Source organism: Anopheles ziemanni, chromosome 2 (assembly GCF_943734765.1).
Source record: "Anopheles ziemanni chromosome 2, idAnoZiCoDA_A2_x.2, whole genome shotgun sequence".
Taxonomy (NCBI): domain Eukaryota; kingdom Metazoa; phylum Arthropoda; class Insecta; order Diptera; family Culicidae; genus Anopheles; species Anopheles ziemanni.
In genome coordinates, this window is record NC_080705.1 from 45468276 (window position 1) to 45481050 (window position 12775).

The window sequence follows — 12775 nt, forward strand, 5'->3', positions numbered from 1 at the left end:
CAACGCCTTGTACAACAAAACTCAACTTGCAGACGCTGATATCGATTCAATTCACATCCCATTTCTCCGCAATGTCGATGGTCGGATGTTGCTAGGAACGTAATATCAAGCTGAGCAACAATATGACAATTTATGGCAACGGTTAACCAACAATCCTGAATGTACATCTAGGAAAACTGTTGACTAACTCTGTACACAAGGACGGATTACAATCAGCAAACAGTTATCTATTATTAGTGGTATTAACATATATTTGTTATTCACATTAATGTAACTTAGTATGATCACATTAATCTTACTACTTTTTGTTCGAGCAATCAATCCTGATCTACTTAAGTGCATTGTGCATTGGCTTCGTTCAGGCTCTTTTTTTGGTGTTAGATACACAATGTAATGGAAATATAATAAATTGCATTTGTAATTTCTCACTTGAATTATTAAAAAATATAATGTAAGTTATGAATATAACTCTACATATTTCGTAGAATCCTTTGAACAACAAACACCCTTTTGAACAGGTCACGCAAGTAAAAATGGTCAGCAGTGTGAAAAGAAAAATGTACATCAAAAGGTGTACCTTGGTGGTAATGGGGTTCATTTTTGGTGTATATTTGAGTGCTCCCTGTGCCTTTGCTAGTGAAGATGAATCTCCTGTTGTAAGCTACATCAATAGTGAGGTATTAGGAAGGAAAATTATACCCTATCTCGCCTCTGTTCAGCTTGATGAAAACATTCCAGAGCAGTATCGTTCGGCAACCAAAGCGATAGCAAAGCTGTGGGAAGAATACCGCACACATTTTCAAGGATATAGCACAGTCAAAGGTAAGCCTCATAAGTACGTTGATTTAAAAAATAAAACAAAATTTTATGTAATGCCTTCACGTAAGGTGTTATTGTAAATATTACCTTCCCCAACAAAACATTGTGCTTGCGGATTTATGTTATGTTTTTATGTTAGATGATTAAATCATTGTTAATTTATCAAAATTTGAGATAAAGCCAGTGGTGGATTAACAAACTAGGAGGCCCCACGCGGGAAATCAAACGGGGCTCCCTTTGATCAATCTTTAGGTTTTGATTTTTACAAATATTATATTTAAGCGATGCATCGGCCGCCTAGTCCTAGTCTTTTTTGTTCATTTATTCAAGATTGAGGTGTGTATGCAGGATTTAATTACGTCATATTGTTTCTTTTACTCAAAAAATTATGTGTTTTTTACAATTCGAGGAATAGTTAAGACTATCAAATTATTTTTAAAAGATTTATTTATTTACAAATAATGCAAACATAAAATTGAAACTATGGTACAGGCAGAATGAAAATTCAGATATTAATATATTCAAATAAACGAAACATTCCTCGCTTGTAAATCCTAAAGTAAGTGTAAGTTCTAAATATTTTTTTTATGACACATTTATGATGTCTGTTGCATCAATATTATCTAAAAATTCCCGTTCTTTATAAAGTATTGCTAAACTATTCAATTTTGTTTCACCCATCGAATTACGCAAATAGGTTGTTACCCTTTTCAAAACAGAAAACGATCTTTCTCCTGAGGAATTCGAATTGGTATAGTTAATAAAATTTTTAGATTTACCTCAATGTTTGGAAAAGTGCAGGTCATTTCTTCGTTCACACGGTATTATATTATTTTAAGAAAGAAGCTCGTTTAATTTTTCTTGTACATTTTGGAAACCAACTGCTACATTATTTTCTTTAATAAACAATCAAAATTGTTCGATTTTATCCTCCTAATAATTTACATCAATGTAATTTGCGTAAACTTCTTTTAATTTTACACAGTTATATTATCGCAAATGCTAAAGAAGGTATTGACTCTGAAATCATTCAGATTTTTGTCTGTTCCTTTTCGAATTCGCTCATTCGAATCAAACGATAAGCCAGTTATTCTTGTAGCTTCCCTTTCGATTTCATCAAAATTAGTTCTGAAATTATTTACAAAATGTTTGAAAGATCGAAGTAAAATTGACCATTTTTTTATTTCGCATTCTACGGATTGTAGTGACGTATTGATCGCATTCATACATTGCAAAATTCTATTCCAGATTATGGTCATTGAATGAATTTCAAATTTAGATATTTTTATTAACAATGATTTTGCCTTAATATTAAATATTTTATTTAACGCTTCCCGGATTTGCTGAAATCCAGCTTTGAATGCTGCAATTATTTGTGTGATCCACATTGCCCTCGGGGCCCCCAGATGGGTCGGGGCCCCCCACGGCCGCTTAGTACGCTTACCGTTAGAGACGCTGCTGGATAAAGCATTTAAAAATTTGAGCCCTAGTGTTTGATTTTGGAGACTAAGTTACATGATTGTTGAACAATATTTTCAATCTAATCCCTTTCCAAAGGGTTCCTTTTTTGTTATTCTTTAGAGACTAAATTGTACCCAAACGCTAAAATGTTCAAACATTACAAGGGATGGATCGAGTCGAGTACATACGACTATCATGCAAAACATTTTCCGTGTGAGCAATTATGCCAAAATTCGTAGATGACGAAAGTTTTTCAAACTTTTAAGTTAGGACTTCCCAACACTTTCGTTGCTGTTCCGATTTTAAATAAAATGGTACTTCGGAACTACCCATTGGCTTATGTACTCATCATATTGGCAATTCAAATTCAGAGCAAAGCATTCCGCTATGCAAAGAATCGTAGCTCTTTCTAAGAATGGTCTATTGAAAAATTTCGATTATCATCTACCTAAAACTTTTAAAATTTTATCAATTTTATTCAGGTCGTAGACAGAATATTTCGCAAAAGGCTGTTAGAGTCCTTCTTAGCCAGCACACTTAAGTTTTTTACAAAATTAATCAAAATCAAAAAAGAATAGGAAATTTTAACTGAATTCAGGGACGGAGGGTCCGCGACAGCCGGTTAGAAAATCGACCCATGAGCGCCGGGGCTCCCCTGTACGAGAGGACTGACTATCCACGTACAAAAGGGAAAACTTTCTTTCATTAGGTTTCTACGGGTTAATGGTAAAACCGCCAGTACCGTCCAGTTTTAATATGTCACACATTCTGAGAAGCCTATAGCATGTTGAGTCCTAAAAGCAAAGGAGTTTGTAGTATAATTAGTTTCTTCTGATGTACCAATAGTTTTTTTTCTATGTTTTGTGTGTGTTGTTACAATGTTACTCTACGTTTCTTTTTATTTTCTCCATGCACTTGGTATTCTCAACGCTATGTACAAGCTAGCATTCAATCGATCGATTTTTTCCTCTTTTGTTTGCACATACACCCTAGTATTGCATTGTAATGCAATTCTTGTATATAGTAAACGGCGACACATCTGCATGTATTTGGCTGGAATTAGTATTCGCCTTTTTACCTTGGTGTCCTCTGAAGTCTTGCTATGATGAGCTCTCTGTGCATATTTTATAATACAAATGATATATTTACTCGCTGCAATTTCCATTGATTATTTAGTAGTTCCAGTTCAAGTCCGATAGCATTTGAATTGCAAGATACTAATTTATCGAGATCTGTTAGTATTCAAAGAGGTTTTAATATTGTACTTGTTTGTTTTTTTTTTAATTAACTTAATTGTTTTTTCTTTCTTTTCTTTCACTTAACAGATGTTCCGTTTACGTTAATAGTACCAGACAAAATCGATGCAGGAGCGTTGGATAGAAGTGAATTTAAAACCCAAGAGTTTTTGTTTGAACATACAGTACCTGGGGCACTAATTGAAGTGAAAGATCAAAACACTTATATCAATTTGAATCAACGTCCCGTTCATATCAACTTGTCCTGCATTGATATGTTAATGGCTTACGAAATCAACGAAAGTGCCAAAGTACTCACGAAACGCAACATCACCGAACATCTTAGCCTGGTGTTTATAGTGGGCAACCTTACAGATTCTGGCAACCACAGCGTATCCGCCAACACTAAGCTTAATAAACGCAATATTAAGGAAAACAACAGGTAATGTGGCCTTTTATCGGGAAAACGTAAATCCATTTTAATCCCCTCGTTTGCTTCTTCATATTACAGATACAATGAGCCACAGCGTTTGGAGATGAAAAATGTAACCAAAGAGCAAGTTACCAGCAAAGAAAATCGAATTGGCCAAAATTTAATGAACTTTCTAGCCAGTATGAAATCGGGAACAAAAGTATTTCAGCATTTCTTCTCCAGTTCCAATCTTAGCCAGCTGGCAGATCACAGCGCTTACATGGTGTTTATACCATCAGACACCGCATTCCAGCGATGGCATCCAATCGACTGGGGTTTTTATCCCTTTAGTGTACAGGAATTCACAGACACGGTTCTTCGGAATCACTTAGTGCGAGTTAAACAGCCGCTACGCATGGCAGATCTGCGTGCGACTTCTACAGAACACAGATTCAAAACTCTTGGCGGGGAATACGTCGTACTTAAGAGTAAACGTGAGTGACGGCAAATAAACTGTAAGCATAAACTCGACATGTACCATTTTTTCTTCCACTTGTAGCATCTCCCAATGTGAACAACGTCAGCATCCTTTCCGATTACACACTCTCTAATGGCATCGAAGTTTACATTCTTTCAGAAGTCCTTTTCGTATCGGAGGCAATTGTGTCACGCCTCCATCAGGTAAGTAGTCACACGGATTTTTATTTCAAAACCGACGAACTGCTTTACTAATGAAACTTTTTTTTACATTTTCAAGATGCACAAAGATAAAGAAACACCCCCTTTGTTGGCCTTTCCGTGGTTTGGGGCACAATTTCTTTCCCATTCGTTCTTGGCACTGGAAAGAGACACACGATTCACGCAAATAACTCGATTTCTCAATACGGCAGATATAGCTCAATTCATTTCTGGCTCTAACTATACGTTCTTCGTACCCACGGACGAAGCCTTTGAGCGCTACAGCTTCGATTTACTCCCGGACAACGTGCTAGCCTCGGAAAAAGGAGTAAAAATGCTGCTAAATCATTTCATTCGCGGCCGACTGTACGATCGTGACTTAAAAGATGACGAAGTTATGGAAACGGTTGGAGGGATGCCTATAAAAATTCAGCGATCTTTCGAGAACGTCGTCCGCGTTAATAGTGCCCGTATTGTGGAATCGGAGGTGTTTGTTTATAACCTCGGAACTATGTTCTACGTAGACGACGTATTATATCCAAATCTTCTAAGGGATGAAGTCAAAATAATCACTAACTTTCGTAATGTCGATGGAAACGTTCCAGATACTGTCGCAGGTATTGACGGTTTCACAACCGACCAAATTCCCGTTGGAACTGATCGGCCACTGTCCTCCACTTTTCGAGCTTTAATTGGGCTTCTCACTACCAGTGCCGATGTTGAGTTTATACCAGCGGAGGTTACCGAGCGAGCTAAATTAAGTAATGGCGAACAATTAAAGCTAAATTACGAAGAAATCATAACTCCCAAGGCTCTTCCTCTGAACTATTTTTTTAATCCCAAAAAATAGAATTTTCTTATTTAGCAACTAATTCACATTTATTATTTTGATTCTCCATTAGAATAAAGTTTTCGAAAATGATTTTAACTATTTTGTTTAAATAAAATCTAGAAAGCCTCTAAAACAGTTATGAAGACTACAAATGTTGTTATCAAACCCGTCTGCATTTAAACATGCATCATAGACCTTGAATCCCAATAATGAGCTAAACAGAACAAAAATGTAAAACAACTATATGATTGCCATCCAACCTAGCAACTAAGCCCAGGAATCTCATTAAGTTAAGTTAAGCATAGCCGTTTAGTTATTCATTTTCGATTTGGTATACATTAAAAAAAAAAATGGTTATAGATATTGTTCAAAATCGGTAGTGTTTGAATACATCGGATAACCAAGAAAACAAATAAATTTAAAAGCAATTTGATCACAATGCAAACATACACAGAAGAACGGTGAACAATTATAACATTTATATGATAAATTCGAAAAAAAATTTACTTCTCCTTAATCACAAGAAATATCCGAAATCAAACGGTTATTTTTTATTATTTAAAAATCATTATTTGCGTGTGACCCCAGGTCTAACCGTGCGCTAAACATCCCTACAACACTTCTGCGACCGAAATGTGCTCACCGGAAATGTCAAAGTAATATTACCCCGTGTGACAGGCGGCTGAACTCCAAACAAAAAAAATGTCCATACAAAATGAATGTGATATTTTCTTCTGGTACTCGGGGTCCACACTGCAGCGCGACGTGCCGTTTCAAAAGTAGCCCAGTTTCGGCAGAACAATCGCGCAAGCCAAGCGCGACAGAGGTAGGGGAGTATGTGGAAATATGTATCACATTGGGGCGCAAACTCGGCTAAAATTTTTTGATGAATTTTGAGGTAGTAATGCATGATATTTGTTTAGCTACGTATTTTATGCACCCTGAGTGAGTTTGGCGCTTCTACATTAGAAATTCACTGAGAAAACAAACTTAAACAGACAACGACGATATGTTGCCCCGCCGTAGGAGGTATATATTTCTCCGTCATCTCCTACTTGTTGAAGAGCAGTTTGTTTACGTTTCGGCACCCAAAAAAACGTTGGTAAAAATATTATTAAATGAATTACATTTGTGAAGGCTAAAAATAAGTAGTACAACGAAAAATCCGATGTTTCGTGGATAATATTGCTCGTTTTGTTCGCGTTTGTGATTCGGTTTGTTTACGTTTTGTCCAGCTGTCGGTTTGTTTACGTTTCAAATTGACATTTGACAAGAGCTAGCGCGACGACGAAATTTTCGCTGCTTCTACACTAGCGCGATTTGTGCGACATTTTTTTTGTATGGAGTTCTGCCGCCTGTCATGCGACGTCGCGTTTCGTGACGGGACGTCACGCTGTAGTGTGGACCCCGAGGTAGAAGATAGAAGGATATTTTCTTCTAGTAAAAGGATGCTCGAGATATTGTTCGAAAAACGTTCTTCGCGCGAAAAAACGTCCTACTTTTTAGTGTGGGAGCGAAAAAAATGTAGCACGGGGTCCACACTACAGCGCGACGTCCCGTTTCAAAAGTAGCCCAGTTTCGGCAGAACAATCGCGCAAGCCAAGCGCGACAGAGGTAGTAGAGTATGTGGAAATATGTATCACATTGGGGCGCAAACTCGGCTTAAACTTTTTATTGAATTTAGAGGTAGTAATGCATGATATTTGTTTAGCTACGTATTTAATGCACCCTGAGAGAGTTTGGTGCTTCCACATTTGAAATTCACTGAGAAAACAAACTTAAACAGACAACGACGATATTTTGGCCCGCCGTAGAAGGTATATATTTCCACATCATCTCCTACTTGTTGAAGAGCAGTTTGTTTACGTTTCGGCACCCGAAAAAACGTTGGTAAAAATATCAATTAAAACGGAGTTTGATAACTGAATTTCATTTGTGAAGACTAAAAATAAGTAGTACAACGAAAAATCCGATGTTTCGTGGAGAATATTGCTAGTTTTGTTCGCGTTTGTGTTTCGGTTTGTTTACGTTTTGTCCACTATACTGAGTACCAACGGATTATTTTGCCCGTGGAACTCACGGTTTAGAAGCATCTCGGTAAGTAACCACCCAACTGGCGAATTTTGTCTCGTTATCATATCGTTACCATCTCGTTTGTTAATTTTCGATCTCCATAACGAGACAAAGTGTTGCACCAAAAAAGGGGGTGGGGTGCAACATTCAATCGGTTATTTTGTGGTGGTGTTAGTGCCAAACAGAGGATACGAATGTGTGCGTGCTATTTCACCCTAATGGCACGCACACAACTATATAATCCATTTCGGATGTCAAATGAGACGGAGAAGACGGTGTTGTATTCTGCTCGAGCCGCCAACGCGGAAATTTTTATTTTTCGTAGAATTCCTCCGCTTCTTCAACATTCTGCTCTCCCAAGGGCGGCTTCTTCCTCCGGTGTTATTTCTGTTGAACGAAACAAACTAAGGAATAGAATTAGTGAATCGCTGTTATAAATGGTTATGATTTTGCACTACCACTTTGTTTACTTACCGATTCTAAGATCCGGCCAACGCATTCGTGGACGATCGAACTCCCCATCCGTTTCCCGGACCAGATCGCACATGAGCTGACACTGTTCCCGACTTGTTGATGGATCCTGTTAGTTTCCGTTTAGACGCCATGAACATTGAAAATTCAACACACTCTTGAAGGAACAACACTTAACACTTTTTCACTCGACTGTTCTAGCGCTGGATGTTTCGCAGACTGAAAACTTAATCGCGTCGCGATTGACAGTTGGTGCGTGGTGGCATTCATACAGACGACCTTTTTTATTCTCTACATGATTGACCGACATAAAGTGCACCAACACACATTCGGGTTGCTGTGCAGTGTGGGAATGCTACACGATCGACTCCGCTATTGTAATGTGTCAGACTGAAAGGGAAGATGTGAAAGGGCAGATGTGACTTCTCCCCTAGCACACCGATTCATCATTAGAACGAGAAGGAAGACAAAGTGTGCAAGAGAAAGCTGACAGTTCTGGACTCGCGGGGGTAGGAATCTGTGGAAACGGGGCAATGTTGCATGTCGCCGTCAGTTGGGCAGTGTGATAGAGCAACATCATGACCGTTTATAACAGCGATTCGTGAAATTCATTTCCTTTGTTTGTTTCGTTCAACATAAATAACAGCGGAGGAAGAAGCCGCCCTTAGTGCTCCGGGAGAGCAGAGTGTAGAAGTAGAGTCCGAATTTAATGAAGAATATAAATTTCCGCGTCGACGGATTGCGCAGAACACAACACTGTTTTCTCATTTGATATCCGAAACGCATTATATAAATGTGTGGGTCCGCTATTGCAATGTGTCAGACTGAAAGAGAAGATGTGACTTCTCCCCTAGCACACCGGTTCATCATTAAAATGAGAAGGAAGACAAAGTGTGCAAGAGAAAGCTGACAGTTCTGGACACGCGGGGGTAGGAATCTGTGGAAACGGGGCAATGTTGCATGTCGCCGTCAGTTGGGGATGGCCTGCTGAGTGTATCAACGGTGTTGCACATCGTTTGAAAAGTGTGGGCCAATGAGGGGTGGAAACAGGTGGAGACGGGAGAGACGTAGACGTGACACGGAATTTTGAGTTACCGCTGCCACCTGGGCTGACGGCGACATGCAACATTGCCCCGTTTCCACAGATTCCTACCCCCGCGTGTCCAGAACTGTCAGCTTTCTCTTGCACACTTTGACTTCCTTCTAATAGGATCCATCAACAAGTCGAGAACAATGTCAGCTCATGTGTTAGAATCGGTAAGTAAACAAAGTGGTAGTGCAAAATCATAACCATTTATAACAGCGATTCACTAATTCTATTCCTTGGTTTGTTTCGTTCAATAGAAATAACACCGGAGGAAGAAGCCGCCCTTGGGAGAGCAGAATGTTGAAGAAGCGGAGGAGTTCGACGAAAAATAAAAATTTCCGCGTTGGCGGCTCGAGCAAAATACAACACCGTCTTCTTCGTCTCAATTGACATCCGAAATGGATTACATAGTTGTGTGCGTGCCATTATGGTGAAATAGCACGGACACATTCGTAACCTCTGTTTGGCACTAACACCACCACAAAATAACCGATTGAATGTTGCATCCCCACCCCTTTTTTGGTGCAACACTTTGTCTCGTTATGGAGATCGAAAATTAACAAACGAGATGATAACGATATGATAACGAGACAAAATTCGCCAGTTGGGTCCTGCTTCAACCTTCGACCCTGGATTTTCGTACTCATTCTTTTGGGACTTAGTCAATTTTTCATACAGTTTTCATTTTGCAAAACTTAAAGAAATAACGTCGATTTGATCAATGACCAACAAATTGGTTCAATTTCAAACATATTGTAAAACTAATCAGATTAAACGTAGTAAAAAAGAATGTCCATAATGCACTTTAAATGATTTCAGCACATTTTACAACATTAATAAACATAGAAAAGAGATTATGCGTTCGATTCCATCATTTTCAATATGATTTACGTCCATGTATTTGAAAATAACAATGAAAATCAAATTCACACTTCGACCAGATTTTCAATCACTCCGTGCTAAGCCAAACCGCCTACATTATTATGGGATTTGGTTGTTCTGTGGACAAAGTTTATTGCGGGTGGATAAATTATTTTTATCACCGATTTTTCATGCAATTGTTAAATAGGCGAAACCTCAACCACGTACAAAAAAACATTATCTAATTTAACAAAATTTAGGACTCACGCCGTGTAGGACGTTTTCGCAGTCATTCTACTTCGTCCTGCTTCCCATACAAAAGTGATGTTTGATGTTTGTTTCACGTACCACGTTTTTAAGGACAATTTTCTCAAAATCGTCTAGCGGGCAGAAGGAAATGTCTAGCGTAGTATAGCAGTCATGACGATGCTATGAGCTCACCTTGTGCAGGACACACTTTGCTGAACAACTGTCAACTGTCAACTGTCAATATATTTCCTGAGGGAATGCCATATACTTGAGATACTTTTACCTTCTAACTAAACGTACCTAGATATGTTTTGGCAAATGTTCCAGGATTGCTTTGCAGTGCTCTAGTTAAAGAAGGAAATTACATATCAGAAATCGTTTTGAAGAATGCCGCACGGACATTCTCATAGCGCAGGCTGCGGACATGAAGCCCTTGGCATTGAAAATGAACTCGAAGTTGGCATACAGTATAGTTTGTATGAGAAAATTGATATGAACAACTTGGAATGTTTGAATGAAGAGTTGGAAGGCTCCGGGAAAACCGTATTTAAATCGTATTGTGACAGATTGAATCGCGAAAAGGCATGCTGTTGTATTTTTAATAGGAATAGGATGGAAATTATTTAAAATTTCCTCTTTGTCCGCAGTTCGTTAGAAGTGATGCAGACGAAGAGCTCCTGTTCAACATACCATTTACGGGAAACGTGAAGCTTAAAGGAGTCATCATAATCGGTGCGGACGATGATACACATCCGAAAAAAATGAGGTTGTTCAAGAATCGTCCTAAAATGACATTCGATGATGCAGCAGTCATTGCAGATCAGGAATTCGACCTAGAACGAGATACGCACGGCGTAATAGAGTATTCAACAAAGTGAGTAAAATGCAAATGTGCATGTGCTAAAGTTTCACTAAATTGTATCGAACTGAGAAAATAATTAACACTTCTGCATTCAACATTTCCTTTGGTTATGCCGTCTATTAGGGTAGTGTCATTTGCAAACGTGCATCATCTGTCCATTCATATACCATGTAACTACGGAAACGATTCTACGACGGTTTACTACATTGGACTGAAGGGGGAATTCAGTGAGGCGCAACACCATGGCGTTACAATTTGTACCTACGAGTCTCGACCAAATGTATCCGACCATAAAAATAGTCTCTTCGACTCGGTAAACCACCAAATTCAGTAATAAACTACTCCGATGTTGTTAAAATTTATATTTTTACTTTTATTTACGTAATTATCCGAAACTGAATCATATATAGTTAACGAATAAGAGAACACCCTAGATTCGTCAGATGAATAATGTTCTCATTGTTCACACATTGAAGCCGCCGCAAACCCATAACTATGTAGAAAATTCGATTAAGGCTACTTTCGATCAGGAAACCTGTGATATTGATAAATCCAGTAATAGTTTGTAAATGACCGACCAACATGTACAGATTGAATATGCTTTTTAACTTTGTGATAAAGCCTAGCGCACAGGAAATCAGAAATTTATTTGACTCAAAAAGAAATTTTAATTTTGCAAAACAACACACATATAGAAGTAAATCTTAACAACGATTTTCGTTTCATCCCCCAGAACTTGTAATTATTCTTTAGATGAGGATAATGCATTGCTCCAGTTATGATATATATGGGTAAATCATTCTTCTGTTTCGAAAACACATAAATCATTGCAATATTACTTGATACGCCTACAGACTATACGATAATGTTTATATTTTGTGTATGGAGAATTGTATTCTAATGCTTTGGTGGCATCGATGAATATACTAATATCGCCAATTCTACGATTGTTTCAATGCATATTCAATAGATAAAGCTGTTTAGCTCTTTTTAATTTAATGTTGATTTTCACACTACACGAATGACAACACCAACAACAACATTGTAAGAATATATCTAAGTCAAAAATGGTAGCATTAGTCAAAGTGATTCGTTGTACTACGCCCTCATTTATGCCGGTGTCTGTAAGAAACATACTAATTCATTCATTCATTCATTCCAAATCAAATTGTGTAATAAGCGGCGGTGTGGATGGTAGATCTATTTAGCAATCAAATACATACGTGTATTGGAATGTTGCTATTTTCTGATTCACTACTAAATCGTCTTCAATTACGTTTCGTCTACCATTGCGTGTTACATTCAAGTGTTACATTTCCATTAAGTTCTCAACAAGGATAATTTTGACTGACTATACGTTTTTTGATAATCTGTCGAGTTAGATTACTCTAATGAACATGAAAAGCCGTAAATATATTATCGGTGTCTCTTATCGACTGATGTATGGCAATGTAGTAAGAGTTTTAAACCATTCAATGCATGCTGACGACACATCACATTTTAAAGGACGCAAGAAACTGTGTCCGATGTGTCCGATGTAACTATCACTCGATACATTTATTGTTGATTTTGTATTTTCAATACATTTTCAACAACTATCACCAAACACCGGGCCTTTTTGGCTTTGATGATATTTTATATGGCAAGTCGTTCTTTTAACTCACAGTTAAGTTGAAAAACTATTTTGAATTGCATTTATCAGCTTCTTGAATTTCCCTCTTCTTCGATGTATGCA

The 12775-nt window shown here is 37.9% G+C and overlaps 2 protein-coding genes across 2 annotated transcripts; both read left to right on the forward strand.

The window, feature by feature from the left end:
- The first annotated feature begins 587 nt into the window (after positions 1–587).
- Positions 588–5455, forward strand: LOC131293659 (uncharacterized). The gene is made up of 5 exons (XM_058321734.1): positions 588–822; positions 3606–3957; positions 4027–4421; positions 4487–4608; positions 4685–5455. The coding sequence occupies exons 1-5, from the start codon at positions 588–590 to the stop codon at positions 5453–5455; spliced, it is 1875 nt and encodes a 624-aa protein (XP_058177717.1).
- Positions 5456–10504: 5049 nt separating this feature from the next.
- LOC131281077 (PITH domain-containing protein GA19395) lies at positions 10505–11402 on the forward strand. The gene is made up of 3 exons (XM_058310329.1): positions 10505–10760; positions 10826–11052; positions 11164–11402. The coding sequence occupies exons 1-3, from the start codon at positions 10566–10568 to the stop codon at positions 11372–11374; spliced, it is 633 nt and encodes a 210-aa protein (XP_058166312.1). The 5' UTR covers positions 10505–10565; the 3' UTR covers positions 11375–11402.
- Positions 11403–12775: the final 1373 nt, after the last annotated feature.